This window comes from Taeniopygia guttata, chromosome 7 (assembly GCF_048771995.1).
Source record: "Taeniopygia guttata chromosome 7, bTaeGut7.mat, whole genome shotgun sequence".
NCBI classification, from domain to species: domain Eukaryota; kingdom Metazoa; phylum Chordata; class Aves; order Passeriformes; family Estrildidae; genus Taeniopygia; species Taeniopygia guttata.
Window position 1 is genome coordinate 34,170,171 of NC_133032.1, and position 14,690 is coordinate 34,184,860.

General features: G+C 38.6%; 1 protein-coding gene across 1 annotated transcript in view; it reads right to left on the bottom strand.

Moving 5' to 3' along the window:
* The window catches only part of LOC101234197 (von Willebrand factor D and EGF domain-containing protein-like), a 133,851-nt gene that overhangs the window by 76,843 nt on the left and 42,318 nt on the right, over window positions 1–14,690 (bottom strand). The window contains exons 10-11 of the mRNA XM_041717675.2: window positions 12,291–12,469; window positions 7,828–8,771 (exon numbers count right to left, since the gene is read on the bottom strand). Of these exons, the coding sequence (XP_041573609.2) occupies window positions 7,828–8,771; window positions 12,291–12,469 (1,123 nt within the window). The remainder of the gene's footprint in view (window positions 1–7,827; window positions 8,772–12,290; window positions 12,470–14,690) is intronic.

The window sequence follows — 14,690 nt, forward strand, 5'->3', positions numbered from 1 at the left end:
CAGACCTTAGGAATTTTTTCCAACCTAAACAACTCTGTTTCCATAGTACCAAACTCTAGATCTGTGACCTTTAGCTGGCAAAGAGTGAATCTTGTTTTCTGCATTGAGTGTCTCTGGTATCCAGTATGGATTGCAGAAATGAGCCCTGAGAGAGTGTGGGGAAAAAGAATTCTGCAAGAACTCCCTTGCATGAGAAATGGCCTGGTTCAATTTCTCACTGAAAGCATCCATGTGCTGCAACAATATGGTAGATTATTTTTTGCTTTAGAAATCTCACTATGACATTTTAAGTTTATTTAATCCTTCTATTTTTAAAAGGCTTATTAGCAATGTACTTCAGCTATAGAAAAGAAGAGGATTGGGCTGTTGGCTAAAGAATATTTCTTCTTTTCCAGATGGCCTGGAGAGGTGACCTCATGTAAGGTTCTGGTTGTGCATTCATGGTGCTCACTGGCACAGCAAAGCAGGTCTCAGTTTTTGTCCCTCAATGCCACTTTAGGGAAGAACCCTTGGCAGCATCTTGAGGCCTCCTAAGAGTGAGTGCAGTGATGCCACGAAAAGGATTTGGGTCATCGTGGTATCATCTTGGTCCTTATGTCCACTCTAGTGCCAAATTAGTTGTTTTTAGTAATTTTCTCATGTTTAAAGTTACTGAATTACATTAAATCTGGTTATTACACTCGGGGTTTTGTTCACAATTGGTTGAATGTTCTGGTGGATTGTGGGGTCTTTATGCAACATAAAACATGATGTCAAGGCCTTAAAGGTTTGCTCTGAATTTTTGGTTTTGGTCAGCTTAAATCAGACCTTTGAATGGTTTGCAAGTTTTAGTTTTAGTTTATAAACTGTTGTGAATTTGTTATTTATCTTGTATGTGCACTGTGAGTATTTGGAGAAAGAGGTTGTTTTTTCAGGGCTTTTTGTTTTCTTTTGGTTTTAACAAGATTTAAGGTTGAAATTTCCTGTGGTACCTGTAAACAGCCTGATAAATAAAGAAGTTATAGGTGTGCTTCTGGGGTGTCTGGCTTTGGTCAGTTTGAATGAGACCTGTAATTTTTTAAACTTCTCTAGCAATTTAATTCTGTGTTCTTTGGAAAATGGTTTTGTTTAGCTACATGTTTCATTGGACTGTTTTCACTGTTTTCATTTTGCATTAAAACAAATAAACTAATCTGTAGAAAAGACTGATTTCCCTGACCTGGTTTGCAGGGAATAGAATGGATAACTGAGCATGCAACCTTTCATGTCCCTTATCACCAAGATTTGATATCCTTTTAAAATTCATTTTCTATTGACTTAGTAACTATAAAGCTAATAGTCTTCCTCCTGCTCAGCCAGGTCTGTGCCTCAAATGGAAAGAACTGGGACTTAAAACAGTAAATTAAAGCTGGTATTGATGTTTGCCATTTCAGATGCTTTTTTATTGCATCTGCACCAGGAAAAACTAAAGCAAAACAGCTGTGAAAAGAAGAAATGCTTCAAAACTAGCAAGGAGCTCCCAGTCCCTGAGAATTGCCTACAAAGATGTTTGATGTGACTGAGAAAAATGTTTCTCTGGGCAGAGTATGTGGGTGTCAGTCAGGATGCATCTGTGGTAGTTAAAGTTTGTGCTTTTTTTCCTCTTTTGATTCTAAGCTGGTTTTCTTTTTCAAATTTTGTAGTTCTTATTAAACTTTTGTGGTTGGAGGTGTTCATTCCCCTAAAAGAACAAGAGTGCTATTTTCAAAAGGTGACAAGTCCTCTGTTCAAAAATCAATGTTTTGACAAGTAATCTCAAAGCTTGATATTTAATCATTATACCTTTTAAAATTATGTCTGTTAATACTGCTTTTAGCCTGAAAATAATGTATTTGTGTAAATTTTTATGGCCCAGACCTGAAGACACCATAGAATAATTTTCTTCATATAGGATGCTACAAGTTTCATCCAAACTGGCCCTGAACCCTTCCAGGGATAGGAGAGCCACAGTTTTTTTGGGCAACCTGTGCCAGAGCCCCTGTGATGATAAGGACCACTCCTATGCAGATGGCTGGGAGAAGGAAGGTGTGTTTTGCACATAAATATTTAAAAGATATTTTCCCCAGTTTTCTTTCAGTACTAAATCATAAATTGTTTTAACTAGGAAAAAGCTGACTAGCTGAACACAATGTAATCTTAAATTGCATAATATGTATCTTCATATTTATTCTTTATCTACTTTCCAGTATTGGTAAAAATTCATAGTAAGTGGAGATAACAAGTCTCAAAAGAAAAGTTTTCATTTTCAAGCTTTATAGAACCTCTTTTATGGAGTATTGATATCTTAGTGAGACTTCTTTAATGTCAGCTTAAAGGTAATAAGAATATATCCTTAATATCTTTAAGCCCAGTGTAAAGAGCACAGTCCCAGTGGGAGGGGAGCTGTGTGTAAAATGTGGTTTATGCTGCAATGCTTCATAGGGATCTGCTTGAAATATTCCCTGCCTTACAGGATTCATTGCTGAAGAAAAATGTATTTCACAGAAACAGACGCCCCAGCTTCTAAACTTTAGTACAAGAACACTGCCTCACACCCATCAGCTGCCAAGTGAACCCTTAAACATGAGAGGGAATGGGGAGGCTGCAGGCAGTGGAAAGTTTCAAACCTCCCTCAGCTGGCTAGACAAAAAAATTCAACATTGTGTAATGTAAAAGTCAAGAATTAGTATGAGAAAAAGGGAAAAACAAAATAACATATGTGAATAAGAGACCTGATTTTTGTCTTGATAGTGTGACTTCATCAAAGTGACAGGAACTGTGATTTTGTTAATACTATGTCTACCAATGTCAATGGAATTGTTGTAATGAAGAGTAGAATTAAGTCCAATGACTTACTATTTGAAAAGAAGAAGGGCTTTTTAAGGAATGATGCATTTTAACATTTTTTATAGCAATAGTACTCTGTTTGATTAGAAAAGTTTAAAACAGTAAGCATGGTTTTTGCTGTTCTCACAAGCACATTTGAATCTTCGTATGAAATTCAATTTTGAAAAAATCAATGGAATTGCTTAAGTGTACTGCATCCTCTGCCATAGAACATGTTTTGCCATATTAGCCAGAAGCTTGGTTGTTTTTTTACAAGCCCAAGTGATTTGAAAAAAAAATGATCAATTCCTGTGGAAAGGGTCACTGTTTCTGGTAACTGTTTCTGGGTCCCTTGTGGTGCTATTAAATGGAATTCTCCCTTGAAGGTCTGGTCACCACAAGTTGGTCCCAGCCACAGAGAACAGCAGCCTTACACACAATGAGCAATATTTTTCATTGTAGATATCTTGGGCATTTAGGAAATGGATTATATTTAATTTGCAAAGTCTAAGATGCAATCTTACTTTGTATAATATTTTAATTTATTTATTTTAATTTATGCAAAAACAGCATCTATTGAGCCAATACACCCTGATGACTCCCTCTTTATCACATCAGCAAAACACATATTGAAAATGCTAAAAAGTATTCATTTACTTGACTTCCTAACAGCCTTACATAGTCATTATGATCTGGAATTTTAAGATCATTGGCTTGATTCAAGTGGGAGAAAAGTCAGTCAGTATACTCCCATACAAAGTCTCCAAAGCAGATTGGAATTTGATACAGACAACTGAAATACTCTGTCCCCTTTCACCTGGGGATCCTGAAAAAAAATTAAGTATTTTCTTTCAATGTCTTCCTTGTGCTTTGTCTTTGAAAATGAGAATTAAGCTCAAAAATAAATCACAATTACATAAACAGTGAGATTTCTATAATATGTAACTGACCTTACATTCCTGGTCTGATCAAAACTCTGAGCTTATTCTTATATCAGGGATGGGATCAAGGAGGAGAGACATTTTCCATTGGAAGATCCAGTCTGAGGAACTGAAATAGCTGACCTCATACTTTTGCTCATGATAAATATATTAATGTAAATATATTTTTAAAATATTGCATGCTTTAATTGATATTATTAAATTACAGCAGATGAGCAGGACCCAAAGCAGACTGCTGAATTCAGGAAGGTCGGTGTAACCACTCTAAAAATAACAGGGTGTAATCGACGTTGCTGCTGTGGCAGATGGGTCTGGGGGTCTGTGTGGTTGTGGCTCACAGCTCTGAAAATGCACTTGGGTTCACAGTCCCTCTTAATATCACCAATGAAATGTCTTAATATAAAAATGGGATATCTGTAAGTGTGGTAGGTGAGTGTCCCTTTCTCACCTTCCCACCATCATTTTTTGTTCACTTTGATTTCTTTGCTGGTTAATTTTTTTCTCTCCCCAGAACTTTCCACGCAGAAATTTAAACTTGAAGTGTCATTACCTCACTGAAACTAATTTGTCGCTATTATTCCTCATTACCTTTTATCTTGTAATTGCTCTTTAGAGCTTCATACAATCTGCATATTACATTACTCTATGTGTGCTTTACTAGTCCTGATTTTTTTTAATAAGCAACACGGTCAATATATACAAATGGTAAGCACCAACCTGATTTGCTATCTGCTGTAATTGGATTCTGCCTTTAATTACAGGTGGTAATGACATTTTAAGCACCTTATACAGGTGTTGGAGGAGGTGGGGGTTATGAAATGTTAAGCAACACTAAGAAATTCTAAGCTTCTGGAGTGCTGCCAAGTTTCAGAGGTGCCTTTCAACTCCAAATAGCGATTTTCATGTGAGGATAATTATAGCTCTGGCCACCTGGACTGCTCCTGTTGGAGTCAGGCAGAGCAGAGGAGTGAGCTCATCTGCAGGCCACACTCCATATCTTCTCTCTTTATTTCTGTTTTCATTTAAAATCACTTCAAATATATCATGGCCTGTATTCAGAATCCTAAAAATACCGCAGGACCATCTTTTTGTGTGTGTTTGCTGGCCAAAACCAGTGGCAAAATATATTGTTCTGTATTAGCAGCATAGCTGAGGTTGGGTGACCTTGGAAAATGTATTTGAATTTTGTTGATAGCCTCCTTGATCTTGGGGGAGTTTTAATTCACATCTATAATTCCAGCCTGAGAAAATTAGACAGAGATTTGTTCTGGAACTGATGGGAAAATATATAGCCAGCAAAAGGAGTTACCTTATCTTTCATTAGTCATGCAGCTTCTCCTGGAAAATAACTTTTCCCTAGCACTAGCACTTAAAACTCAGCATTTCTGTGATCAACACTAACTCTCCTGATTCTTCTGTCCTGACTTTTTGAAAAGAAAGTGAAAGACACAGCACTTTTATATGTCCTGCAGGAAACTAATTCAATTCTTAATTTCTCCTCGTTCTTTCCCTTCCTACAGAACCTCTGCTCATTAGTCACAAAGCCCAGGGGCTTATCCTGCCTGTGCTGATTTCCTGGGCTCTGCCAGCCAGGCCAGGACTCCTGAGCTCCCAGGAATGGGGCTCAGGCTGTTCTGGTCGGAGCACACAGCTTTATTTCTGAGATTGATCCTAATCTTCATCTCCTGTAACTTATTCTGGTTAAAGCCAGGCTTTAGTGACATCAGCAGGAGCTTGGTTCTGAGCACCTCCAGTCCTCTGGAGTGACATTGCAGAGCTTTGTTGTTGCTGTGTGGTGCTGCTGGGCTTTTCCCTGGAAAGAGGTGTCCCACCACATGTGTACCTTGGGACACGTAGGGGAACAGCCCTGGGGGGTTTAGCCTGGACAAAAGGAGGCTCGGGGGGATTTTATTGCTCTAAGCACTACCTGAAAGGAGATTATACCTAGTGGGGATTGGTCTCTTCTCCTGGGTAAAAAGCAATAGGGCAAGAGGATCTTGCTGCTGTCATCACCAAGAGAGGTTTAAATTGAATATTAAGGAAAATAAATTCACTGGAAAGGTGGTCAGGCATTGGAACAGGCAGCCCAAGGAAGTGGTGGAGTCACTATGCCTGTAAGTGTTCAAAAAACCACCTCAGATGTTTCACTTGGGGACATGGTTTAGTGGTGAAGATGGCAGTGCTGGGTTAAGGGTTGGATTCCATGATCTCCCAGATCCTTTCCAATCTAAATGATCCCATGCTGATTGTGTAGAAAATTTCTGCATGTGAAATGTGAAAACAAGCAAATATCCTTTAACATATTCTGAATGAAATTCAAAATTCAAGAAGAGCTAAAGGTGAAGCTCCCATGGAGGCTTGTCTTGATTGACTCTAACAAATTATCTCGATGACCTTTTCTTAGTATTATAATGTTAGGGTGATTGGCATGCCAGAAATAAGATTTTATTTCTCCTTGTAGGGGATCTGACCTCTGGCTGTATGTATAGATCTGCTTTATATTTCATTCACAAGATTGGGTATTTAAATATAAATATATGTATATATATATATATATATATATATATATATATATATATATATATATAAACAGTTTATCTATTTTTGTTTACATAAAAATATCCTAAATCACTAATAAATGGATTATTAAATAATCTTTAATAATGGACCTCATTGCAGCTCATTCCATTGATTCACTCTAGACAGTGTCAGTACTTTTTCCTCTCCACAGTTAATGTTGAAATGAATTTAATGTGTGAAGTTTTCTCCTAACTTCTCTGCATTTATGCCAAAGACAAGGGAGAACATCCTGAAAACTAAGCAAGCCAGTTGTTACCATGGTTTTAATTTTCTGGCTTTTTTAATTCTCAATTTTTCTTTAACTCAGGAAGAAGCATTGTCTAGACAAGACGGCCCAGCTGAACATTGAAAATGAACAAGGCAAGGGCAGCAAGAGAGAGAAAAAGCAGTCAGGGCAGAGGAAGGCAGTGACTTTGGGGGTGTTTGCTGCAGCTGATGTGTGTTTATTTTCCAGTTCTCACCTCCCTGTGCAGGCTGAGCTCTGTTCTCTGTCCTTGTTTATATCTGATGTCACAGCAAGAAGACAAGGTGCTATCAGCTTTTACTTGAAAGGTCAAATTGAAGCTATTTTCCTTTAATCTGAGAGATTTCAGTCATAGCAAAATAAAATTTTAAAATTTGGCTCCCCTAACCCCTCTGTATCACAGAGAAATAAGTTAAACATTGAACTGTATGTTGGTCAATTGCTTCAAAATTGTTCAAGTCACTTTTCAGTCCCTGGTGTCAGTTATTCTCTGTGTGAAAGAGAATTAATTATTCCATAGTTATTCTGCAAATTTTAGCCTGTCATTAACAAAAAAAAAAAAAAAAAAAAAAAAAAGGATGTCAGGATCTATTTTAACTGCTTTAAACACATGCACTAAAGTTATGTTTAATGTGAAGAATATGGATGATCCCATCCCTGATAATAAATACATTGGGGTGTCAGATGTGCTACTGGGCTCCTGGGGCTGGCTGGAGATTTGGATGTCTCTGCTAAGCCATGGTGACTGACCCTAGACTGACCCTATTTGCTGACTTTGGAAGGGTTACTTGTTCATTTTGTCACTTTTAATTTTGTTTTGTTACTAGTATAGTGCTTGAAATTAATGTTCAAATTTTATTTTCTCTTGGTCAGGAAAAAAAAAAGAAAGACATATCTCTACACTGTTTACACGAATATTGACCACAAGGTGAGCAGGACGCTCCTCTTTTTTTGTGAGAAGCCTGCTTGTCAGCATGCCAGTGATAGATCAGATGTAAAGAAAATCACTTCTGCAAAACCAATTTGCTAAGGGGCTTGTAAAATCCATTTTTAAAAAGTTACTGAGGCAAAAAAACCCCATGAAGGACCAGCCAACCAGATATTTTGATTGGCTCTTCAAGGTCAAAACCTGATTACTAATTCATCAAATACCTTACTGGTAGCGCTGCTTGAAGAACAAACAACTCTGTGCAGATGTTCTACCTAATAATGCCAATATGGAAAGAGTGCTTTACTCACTTTGGGCAATGCTGCAGTCGTAGGAGCTGTGCCCTCCAAGGCACCGGCAGCCCAGCTCTGTGCAGCGCCCGCGGCCGCTGCAGAGCGCGGGACACCGGAGAGCAGCCAGGATCTCCTCCCAGGAAGCAGATGGCTGGTTTCCAACAGGGAACTCTCCCTTCCTGCTCCCCAGCACTCTCCTTTCACACTCATTTTCCAAAAGGGCTATCAGTGCCCTCACCCAAGCCACGTCATCTTTGAGCTGCAGGTCCAGTAGGCAAATATCAATTGCCTCATCCAGGTGTTTTGCCAGGAGGCCTTTACATGCCAAGCCAATGGTGGAATGTGCAAGAATTTGGTGGCAAATCTCCTGAGCTTTGGTGGCAGTCAGGCCGTTGGGCGTGGGCCATGACAGTGGAAATTTCATCCGAACTCCTTCAAAGTAGTCCTCGGGGAAAAAATATGCAAAGCTCTCTGAGTGTCTCTGGGCAGGGCCATGCAGTGGGTGAAAGGATGAGTATTTAAAATACTTGTCTTGCCTCTTTGCTTTCCTTAGGTCTCCTGTTGGCTTGGTAGAGTTGATGGAACTGTTGCTATTCATGGAAACGTTGTGTGGGAGAGGCTTTAGTGGGACCTCGGGGCTTCTGCGCTTTTGGACTGATTTAGGAAAATATCTTTGACCAAAAGTCTTGAGCGGTGGTTCGGCATCTTTTCTCAAAGTTGACTCTGTTACTGTGTGAGTGACAAACTCAGATGTAACATCCAGATGTGGGATTGCAAAGCTGTGGTCCACGTGTTCATCATGGCAACCAGAGGGCTCAGAGGAAGGCGTCTGAAAGGCATTTTTTGTGTTTACCATGGGGACAGGCTTGGTGCTCCCCTTCTGGCATCTGCAGAAACTTTTCCTTTGCTTCCTCTCAGAGGGTGCTGGAGTCTTGTCAAATAAACTCTTCCCTGGAGGAATTCTGATTTAGAAATAGGAAGGGATTAGAAGGAGAAAACTTTTGACAAATTAGTCTGTCGTACAAGGAAACTTTCACTGAGGGTAGGATAAGCATAAATTCCCAATCTACAAAAGTACTTGAGAAAACTCTTAAGTTTAACCTCTGTTTTCTTTAGTCACTTTTGCACTGCCCTTCTTGAGTTGTTCTGTGTGTTTTCTAGCACTTCATGGAGACTTTTCATACCGGATGTTTAAGTGGTTTGCTGGAGCATTGCCTAACTGCTTGACTTCTCTTTGCAGGACTTTTTCTGAAGTGCACGTTGCCTTTTGTGTATTATACATGAAATAAGGCCTTGCATTTGTCCCTGGGTGACACAGCTAACTCTTGGAGAATGACAAAAAAGTCGTATTTGTTTCAAATCCTATATTATGAAAATCATCTTTATCTGTGTGCCTGATCTGCCCTCTAAGATTTATATTGCTAATTTTTTATTTTAAATGTCTTTCCCCCCCCCCCTCCATTTTTTTTGCATACTTTATTTAATTCTTTCCTTCTACTTGAGTTTTGTTTGATTTTTTCATTCAACACAAAGCAGTTCTCTGTTGATCACAGGGCCAGGCTATCATATATACTGAGATGATTCTCTTCCCCCATTTAAATTTAGCCTTTAATGATGGAGAAAATCCTAGAGACTTGAGTTTGAGTAAAGAGCCATGATTCAAGTTTCTTCAGAAATCTCGTATATCTTATTGATCTTATTTGTGCAGCACAAGAGGAATTCTAGAGCTTCATGGGAAAGGATATGTTTCTTGTCCCAACATTTGGCAGCATGTCATTACCAGACAAATTTGAAATAGCACCAAAAATTAAAATAATTTTGGAATTAATTTTGTCTTGCAGCCAAAATGTTGGGGTTTCAGGAAAGTGAAAGCATTTGCCAACATATTTGAGCCAAACACTAGATACTGTTGTTGGAAACTGTAATTGCCTTTATCCAATTTGTTAGAAATGCATTTTAAATGGCATATTTGATATTACTATTTTGAACACTGACACAATCATAACTTTTAAATAGAACATCTAAGTGACACTGGAAAAATGAACCTATTTATCCTCCTGAAACATGAGCACAAACATTTTCGGACCTGTTTTGCCCAAAGTGTGGGCTCAGCAGGAGACAGTACGAGATAAAAGGGTGGTTTTCATGCTCATGGACATGCACAAGCTGTTCTGCACTTCCCTGTAGTCCAGGAAAATCAAACATTTTTCATGATTGAGACACTTGTCCTTTGGACAAAACATTTTAGTATCTGAATGAGTGTCCTACACATTCCATTCCTCTGGTTCTAATAAAGGGGTTATCTGCCTCTGAAGCTTCCCTGATTCAGCATCAAGTAAATTTAAACCTAGACTAAGGCAGCAGAACAAGATCCTCCTTTGATATAATACTACATAAACTACTTTAAATATTATTTGTTTAATAAAAAAAATAAATCAACCACATAAACTGGTCCAGAATCAGGACAGAAACAATGCACCAATGAAAATTTCACTAAGATGAAACTCTTTTGCCTTGATATTTTACTGAAACAAAATCCTCTGTTTTTCCCACATTAAACCAATTACTTCTTTTGGTCAGCCCCTGTCCATGGAACATAGGTGTATGGTGTGGAAAGAATGGAAACCTCATCCTTCCTCACAGCCAGGCACATAACAGCAGCTCCTCAGCAAGCTCAGATGTGCCTTCTGTCCCCTGCATGAGATAACCAAACCATAATTCCTTTAAGCCACCCACTATAATCCAGGAAAAACTAAAATAAAAAAGTTTTTTTTCATCTAATTGAGTTGGATGCTATTATAGAGAAAGTGTCCAGAATTTAACAGCATTTCTGCTGGTTTCTTGGTATATTTTTAAATGTTTGAAGATTTTATTTTGCCTACTTAAATCACATGTTGGAAAATTCACCCCTTCTCTGGTTGCTATTTAATGGCTGGGAAGCTCTGATGTTGTTTTATTGTTTAAAAGTTGTGTTGGAAAGCTGGTGTGTAAAACTGATCTGTGCATGCAGGGCCCTGCAGCTGCTTGAGAGAGGTGGGAGCCAGGGAAAGCTCTGAACTGCCAGATGGTGGGCACTCAAACTAGCTTCAGGTGCTGGAGAAAAGCTAGAACAATTTCAGGGTTATTTAAAATGAAATTAAAAACAGCAGCTTTTGTTTTTTACTGGGCTGTTTCTCGGTGAGCGGATCAGAGAATGATCCAGTCTCCTCTGGAGGTGACCTTAATTTCTCTATTTGTTTGGTTTCTAACCAGGTTCTGAGGGGTTCTTGAGAATCCATCCTTGGGAGCAGTGCAAGATGAAACTTACTACCCCTCTTGCCTTTCTCACTTAGCAGGAGCTTCTGCCTTCCCTGAAGAATCCCCATCACACAGCTCTAGAAAACTCCTCATAACTAAATTCCTTTGCACTGCGCTTTGGCTTCAGCTTTTACAACAAAATTGCTTTGAGCAAGTTCTCCTAAGGACCTTTTAGCCCTTTTTTGGGGTAGTGAGTTAATGGCTGGTTCTTGCACCAAGCTATTTCTCCATTTGCCTTCCCAGAAGCAATCTCTGACTGATTACCCCATTATTAGGATGCTGATGATGGCTGTTGAATTCAAAATAGTAGAATTTATAATGACAGGACAAAATAGACATTAAATAACCCATAGACATTACTTAGGCCCACTGAATAGAACTAGAATATGTCAGAGGTGCTTGTTTATTTTCTGAAGTATAAGAAATCTAAAAATTCAGTGTTCCTATAGATTGTGCTGGGCACCCATGTACAGATGAAGTGGAATGTTGCAGTGTTTTGCCTTCTTTTTCCTTACTTCACAAACCAGGCTATTCAATTTTGGTTTTAGGAACACCTATTAGGCATGTTTGAAGTTCAGCAACAGAAATTAAAATGTGGGATAGGAATAGAGACAGGAGTAGGGATAGGGACAGGGACTGAGACAGGGAGATGTCAGAATTAGACTCCTGGCTCTGTTTCCAAACCATCTGTCCCAGAAAGTACAAGTTTTCAGAGCTCACTGTCATCATTAGGAGAGTTGATATTAGGTTTTAGCATGATACATATATTACCAGCCTTTGTCAAAGTGTAACATTTAATCTATACTCACATATTGTAATTAGCATTCAGGAATAAAAGAACAAGAGAAATACGAAACCTTTAATTAATCCCTATTGTCAGCTACCTACATTTTCAAGTGTGGGTGAGAACTGCATTTTTTTAACAGCTGAGAGGGATCTTAACACAGCTGTTAACATGACATCACTTGTGAATATAAAACTTCTCTCTTGGTAATGTGTTTTGTGCTGACAGAAAATTAAGCCCCTGTGCTGCTGGGATGGAGATGGGTCTTCAGACTTCTCCCTTAGCTTAAGGAGATCTCTCTGTCAGGCCATTGGGGGAATCTGTAATGAAATAAACCCATCAAGGCCACGTGGAACACTGCTGGGAGCATCTCCTGGGTGGGATCTCTGTGGCTTTGTACCTCCACTCCTCTATGAAGTCTTCCTCGGGCACGTTGTTGAGATCGTTTTGAGCCATCCCATCAAAGAGGCCGCACAAGCCCCGCGTGTTGTTGAAGTCCCTGCCCGGTGTCCTCACTGTCACACCCATTCCCCACTCGCTCAGGTCTGCTCGAACAAATGCTCCTGAAGGGAACAGGATCTGAAGAAGCAGGGGAAAAAAAACAACCCCAGTGAATTGAAGCTCTTACCAAGCTTTTTATGCAATAAAAAACGTCTCTTTCCATAAACGAAAATTTCAAAGCAGGACGTTAGCGATGGCGGAGGTAATTTAAGATCACTTAGAAACACCATAAATATTTATTTGTGCTATTATTTAGCTTGCTTTCAGATTCCATGGCATTAATATCTGATAGCATTACATAAATATATAACTGCATGAGTACTTTTTTCTTAAATTAATATTTGCATCCATTGAAGTTTTCACAGTGGTAAGTTACCAGATAATTTTTGAAGTGACTTCCATGACAATAAGGCCACCCTTGTGTCTTTTATATTAATAATTTCATAATAATAATTTTTTTAGAGAAATTGTCAAGATTGAAAAAACTTTCTTCCTTCTGAACAATTGTTTCATCTTCCAAGGCTGGATTATTCAGAAAATGATTGTGTTTTAAAGTGGATAAAGCAATTTTCTCATTAAAGGACTAGTGGTAGGCTTACACTGACCTTTAAAAGGAAAAAAAACCAACCTGGCAGGGTTAAAAACAAGAAGTAACTGTGTGGATAATGGATTTTTCAGATTGGTTTACTAACCAAATAATAAAAAGAAAAAAAAAAAAAGGCAAAAAGAAAATATCTATTCAACTGATTTTTTTTATTTGCTGTATTTTTACAGGTTAAAAAAACTATTTGAAAATTATCTGGGCCTGGAGAGGGAGGAGAAATACACTATTCTGATAAGTAGTATTAATACTTTGTTTTTATCCAAAATGAAACATTTTCAGTTAATCTTAAAAAATACATTAGAGTTGCAAACATCTCATTATAATAATTTCAAAATAACTATTTTCCTTTTTTAAGTGGCTCCTGCCTAAATATAATTTATTCATTCAAATAATGTCCTTTGTTTTCCTTTATTTTGGGTGGGGATTTTCTTGTCCCTTTGAAATTCCTCCCCATCAAATATAGTCATATCTGTGAAGGTGTAACAAACTCATATATTTATTCTTGTGCTTGAATCCAGAGTTTACTCAGAGTTTGGCTTCACTAAATTATAATTCTGCCCATTTTAGTTCTCCATTACTTCAGGCTTTTTCTAGAGGACTTGCAATCAGAACTGCATGAGCTGCTCAGTCTTCTGTGCTGTCCAGATTAATATTTCCAGGTGTGTATTTATTTTGGGAGTTTGGAGGGCTCTAACCCTTTCCCTTCCTGCTGCCCGGGGCAATGCATCCCACCTGGATTTAATGCTGCTAATTGAGGCTTCAAAGAAGGTTTTTTGAGAACTGAGTTTGCAGAGTTATTTAGTGACTGCCTGGTGGAAGCTGCCACTTTGCATGTCCCAAACCCATTCCAATCCTCCTTGAACATTGTGGGAGCCAGTTCCTGAGCTGCATGAGGATAATGATGGACAAGTGCTGGGAGAATTGGAGTGCACCCTGCTTGGTGGTGTGCTCATGGATCTTGTTCACTGCTGCAGAGTTCCTGTAGATCCCCACTCACATCACAGCAGGATTCATATTGTGTTCCCAGTCTGCCCTGATTTGTTTCTCTGAGTTTTACCTCAGGTGTAAATGAGATTACGGATTCCTTGCTAAGATTATCCTAGTAATAAAACAGTAATTATATTGCATTCAGTTGCAAAATGAAATGACAGCTTGATTCCTGCTTTTTCTCTATTCTATAATTATCAGACTTTCAATTACTACCTTCCTGAGGTCTATTCCAAGTGAGATCACAAGGAGAGCCAAGCACAGGCACTTCCTGTATCATTCTGGCTCTGCTGTGGACCAATCTTTATCCAAAACATTTCATGGCAATAAATCTTGATGCTACAACTGTAGGATAAAATTAGCTTCTTGGCCATAATTTGCAGCTCTTTTCCTTACCTAAATCCCTGGTGCAGCCTGCTCTTATTTTTCTAGTGATTTCAGTATATTAGTGTGGATAAGCAATACTTATGCAAAGTAAGTTGTGGCCATATATTTGTTTAGGCAAATGCTTTATGTTACAGCAAATGTTGCACATTTACAGCCCATTTTCAGAGCTTCTGGGGGCTCTCTGGATCTGACTAATAGTGTCTTACTGCTCCACTCAAAAACTCCATTACTCCACTACCTGTGATCTTTCCTTGCATATTTATATCTTGAGCTCTGCAAAGAAATTTGTTTTATGTGATGTGGTTGGGTAGTGCCTGGCAT